Raw genomic sequence first — 5,186 nt, 5'->3', positions numbered from 1 at the left:
ACCTAGATGAATAACAATGAAAGTATGAAAGAATAAACCCAATAAAGTGGAAGAGGTAGCCTGAGCATCCAAGATCCTCCTTCAAAGGGGTGAAAGAGAGAGTGTTTGCCTCGTTTCTGCCAAAGATGTCTAACTAAAGGACGTGCAAGCCCTTATATACTAATCTAGAGTTACAAAAGATTACAAAAGTCCAAGCCCAAAAAGTGCCGCTCAGCGCCATTTACCGCTCAGCGGTGGTTACGCGTCTTCTTTCTTCCCCTCAACGGCCATTTGCCCCTTAGCGGTTCCAACGCCACCTCTTGAGTGCCGCTCAGCGGTAGTTTGCCGCTGAGCGGTGCCTTCGACTTCTCCTTTTTGCACTCTTTCTTGTCTTTTCTAATGTCCTCTCTCTCATTCTTCACTTCTTTCACCAAATTCACCTCAAAACCTGCACAAAAACACTCAAATCAAGCATAAACCTGTCCAGCTCTCTTATTTCTGAAAATATAAACAAAATGCATGATTTTAAGCTAGTTTCTAAGTCTAAAGGTTGCTTTTAGTATCACTTTTAAGCATGAAAATAACAGTTTTTCAACTGTTATCAGTGAACTCCACCAGTGGCAAGACCTCATCCCATGCGCCTAAGTGGTCTAGGACGCACGTCCTCAATAAATCTTCTAGTGTCTGGATGGTACGTTCGGACTGACCGTCCGTTTGTGGATGATATGCTGAACTCATCTGCAGTCTGCTTCCTAATTCACCTTGTAACGATTGCCAAAACCGAGATGTGAATCTCGTGTCTCGGTCAGAAATGATACTTGAAGGCACTCCATGAAGACGAACGATCTCATTGATATACAACTTAGCCAAATTAGTCATTGACATCTTCAAGTTCACGGGCAGGAAGTGGGCGCTCTTCGTTAGTCTGTCCACGATCACCCAGATTGAGTCATGATTCCTAACCGTTCGTGGTAGATGAGTCACAAAGTCCATGGAAATGTTGTCCCATTTCCATTCAGGAATCTCCAATTGTTGAAGCAATCCGCCTGGTCGTTGGTGTTCAGCCTTTGCACGTTGACAGGTCAAGCAAGATGCCACAAAGCGAGCGACATCACTCTTCATTCCAGGCCACCAGAACGACTGCCTAAGATCCTTATACATCTTAGTCATACCGGGATGTATGCTAAGACGACTATGATGCGCTTCTTCCAATATGATCCGCTTCAGCTCGCCATCATTAGGAACGCACGTCCTATCCAAGTATCGTAATAGGCCGTCCGTCCCCGTATTGAATTCTTTGGCTTGATTCGAACCGAGCGTACTTAAAATCTTCACCAGGTCCTCGTCCTCGCGTTGCTTCATCCTGATACGATCAAATACATTGTTGGATATCCTAAGGTTAAAGAACTTGATGCTGTTCGGTTCTAATTCGAACTGTAACCTTAGATCTCTGAAACTCTCCACTAAACTTAACTCTTTCACCATCATAACCGAGGCATGCACTGCCTTCCTGCTTAGAGCGTCCGCCACTACATTGGCTTTTCCAGGGTGATAAAGCAACTCAAATTCATAGTCTTTCAAAAATTCTAACCAACGTCTTTGCCTCATATTCAGCTCCTTCTGATCAAACAAATATTTGAGGCTCTTGTGGTCTCTGAAAACTTGGAATGTAGATCCGTACAAATAATGCCTCCAAATCTTCAGTGCAAAGACGACCGCTGCCAATTCCAGGTCGTGCGTTGGATAGTTGCGTTCGTGAATCTTCAACTGACGAGACGCGTACGCTACCGCTCGTCTCTCTTGCATAAGCACACAGCCCAACCCTTGATGAGACGCGTCACAGTAGACTTCAAATGGCTTGGACGTGTCCGGAATGATCAGTACAGGAGCGCTCGTCAACTTCACTTTCAGCTCTTGGAAACGCTCTTCACACAGATCAGTCCATGCGAACGGCTGATCCTTTCTAGTCAACTGGGTAAGCGGAGCCACTATCTTGGCGAATCCCTCTATGAAGCGTCTATAGTAGCCCGCAAGTCCAACAAAACTCCTCACTTCCGTAACCGAACGCGGGCTTTTCCAATCCAACACTGCTCTTACCTTAGATGGATCCACGGAAATTCCTTCAGCCGAGACCACATGGCCCAAAAACTGCACCTCCTTCATCCAAAATTCACACTTGGACAGCTTTGCATACAACTCTTTTTCCCTCAACACGCTCAGCACTGCCCTCAAGTGTTCTTCATGTTCGGCTTGTGTCTTAGAGTAGATGAGAATATCATCTATAAAAACGACCACGAACTTGTTCAGGTACGGCCGGAAGATGCGGTTCATATAATCCATGAACACTGCAGGAGCGTTTGTTACTCCAAATGGCATCACTACATACTCATAGTGTCCATAACGCGACCTGAAAGCAGTCTTCTGGATGTCGTCCTCCTTCACCCTGATTTGGTGATATCCCGAACGCAAATCAATCTTAGAGAACACCGTTGCCCCATGCAGTTGATCCAACAAGTCATCAATCCTTGGCAAAGGGTATTTGTTCTTGATGGTCAGCTTGTTCAATTGCCTGTAGTCTATACATAACCGAGAGCTGCCATCCTTCTTCTTCACTAAGAGCACAGGCGCTCCCCAGGGCGATACGCTCGGTCTTATGAATTGCTTCTCCATTAGCTCTTCAATCTGCTTTTTGAGTTCAACCAACTTTGCAGGCGCCATACGGTACGGTTGAACAGATATAGGGGCTGCTGTGGTCACCAGGTCAATGGTGAATTCAATCTCACGCACAGGAGGTAACCCTGGTATTTCCTCTGGAAAAACGTCCTGGAATTCCTCCAAAATGGACGTTCGTTCTTTACTGTCAACAACGGACGCTCGTTCTTGCCTCAATTCTCCCAACTCTTGGTCTTCATGCGTCATGATCAAGAAGCAAGACGCGCCCTCCATAATATCTTCTTTCAATTGACCGAGCGTCACACCTACGCATTCTTCATCATCGTCAGGAAATACTAACTCCTTATTGCCACAATCTATGAGAATGTGGTTGGCAGCCAACCAATCCATCCCTAGAATGATTTCCAAGTCCTTCAAAGGTAAACAGATTAAGTTCACCTTATAGCTATGCCCCTCAACCACAATAGGACATCTAATGCACACGGTAGATGTCCTAAGCTCTCCAGCCGCTGGTGTTGATACCACCAAGTCGAACTGCATATCTCTCTCCACAATTCCCAGCTTTTCAACACATGCCTTCGAGATGAAGGAGTGCGTCGCCCCAGAATCAAATAACACACAGTAAGGTATTCCATGAACTAGGCAGGTACCAGTGACGAGCGTACCTGAGCTCGCTGCCTCCGCTCCAGTGATTGCATATACCCGTCCAGTAGCTTGGGCTCGACCACCTCTTCCTTGTTGATTTCTCCCAGCGTTCGGCGGCCTCATTACTGCGCGTCCGCCCATGTTGCACTCGTTCTCCAGATGGCCATTTCGCCTACACCGAGTGCAATATTTTACTCCAACCAGTTGAGGACATGACGAACGATAATGTGGCCCTCCACACTTGTAACATACAATGCTACCTTGCTGCCCAGACTGTCCAGCAGGAACCAAGGCTTGAGATCCACTCGCGTTAACTGCTGGACGAGCGTAAGGGGATCCTCTCTGATTCACATTTCCCCTTGAGACAATCGGCCCCCTTACTGTTTGCTGTTTCTTGTGCCGTTCCGCCTCTGCCAAGTTCTTCTCCAACACCTTGGCCCTCTCAACCATAGCAGGGAACGTTCGGATACACAAACTGGAAATCACAACCTTCAGATCACTGCGTAGACCGTTCTCAAATTTTCTGCACTGCCACTCCTCACTAGTGGCCATTGTATTGAAGCGAATCAAGTGTTTGAACTTGTTCGTATATTCAGAAACTGACATTCCCCCCTGAACCAGCTGTAAAAACTCAACCTCCTTTGCAAAACGGACACTGTCAGGGAAGTACTCTTCATAGAATTTGTTTTTGAACACTTCCCAAGTAATCTGCTGGTGAGCGTCCGTCAGAATGGCTCTGGCGCTCGCCCACCAGTGGCTGGATTCTCCAGTCAGCAAGTACTCCGTATACGCCAAGCGGTTTTCATCCGGACATCTCTTGGCGTTGAAAATTCTCTCCATATCTCTCAGCCACTGGTCCGCTTCATCCGGAAGACACTTGCCACTAAACTTGGACGGATGGTGCTGGAGAAAACTCTCCAAACTCCATTCAGCACTGGGTTGGGTAGCATGTTGAGTGGCGTTTGAAGAAGAAGCTCCAGGCGTACCTCTAGTGGCAGCCAAGATCTCCATCAATTGCCTTTGCGTGTTTTCAGAATTAACACGCGAGGCCTCCAAACCTTGCATAGCAGCTTGGTTTTGCTGCATCAGGGTGGCGTTTTGTTCCATGAGGGTGGTATTTTGTTGTTGGAGTCTCTCAATGACGTTCTCCAACAATCTAGAGTTGTTGGAACCATCAGGTTCATTCGGTTGAGGAGGGGGAGGCAATCTAGGTGCCATTGGTTCTCTGGATATAGAGAAAAACGAGCGTTAGTTATGTCTAAGAGTTAAAGCAATAATAACTCATTAAACATCCAATAAGCACACAGCAAAAACACAGTGCACTCATAACCCTACAGTGTCCTTAAGAGAACAAAACTGCTCTGATACCACTAATGTAACATCCCAAAATACAGTAATTACCATAATTGAGAATTAATTACAATTAACACTAACATAAACAGTCTTTGCATTAAACAGGATTAAAAGTCGAACGGCATCAGCACAAAAGAACGCGCATAACGCATACAAGGGAAAACCTGGAACGAGCGTTCTTTGATATATAAAACAACGTACGTAAAAATAGAGGAATATATGGTTAAGACGAACGGCCTTACAAAATACTTGGCCGAACGTTCTTTCTACACTAACATTTACAATTCAAATTTATCGAGCACTCTAAGGCTCGGCCTTCACTTCAACCTCCACCAGATTTGCTTCATCCAAATTTTCTTCTTCCAGCATTTGTTCAAGGGACGCACCACCATCTGCTCACACCCACAACGGATGATCATTGCATTTTGACAAGACGGAATATACATGGACAGTAGACAACACAATGGAAATGCAAGGGTAAGCTTATAATATTTAATTTATACAATCAACACATACATTTACATTTCAATTCACAC

The 5,186-nt window shown here is 45.7% G+C and overlaps 1 protein-coding gene across 1 annotated transcript; it reads right to left on the bottom strand.

Moving 5' to 3' along the window:
- Window positions 1-959: 959 nt before the first annotated feature.
- LOC148200277 (uncharacterized) lies at window positions 960-4,308 on the bottom strand. The gene is made up of 6 exons (XM_088112887.1): window positions 3,878-4,308; window positions 3,175-3,772; window positions 2,700-2,994; window positions 1,794-2,324; window positions 1,139-1,553; window positions 960-1,044 (listed from the first exon to the last, which is right to left on the bottom strand). The coding sequence occupies exons 1-6, from the start codon at window positions 4,306-4,308 to the stop codon at window positions 960-962; spliced, it is 2,355 nt and encodes a 784-aa protein (XP_087969013.1).
- Between the last annotated feature and the right edge of the window lie 878 nt (window positions 4,309-5,186).

Source organism: Vigna umbellata, chromosome 4 (genome assembly GCF_029865625.1).
Source record: "Vigna umbellata cultivar VRB3 chromosome 4, Vumbellata_1.0, whole genome shotgun sequence".
In the NCBI taxonomy this organism is placed as follows: Eukaryota; Viridiplantae; Streptophyta; class Magnoliopsida; order Fabales; family Fabaceae; genus Vigna; species Vigna umbellata.
The sequence above is the reverse complement of the archived record's forward strand: the minus strand, read 5'-3'. Positions and strand labels throughout refer to the sequence as shown.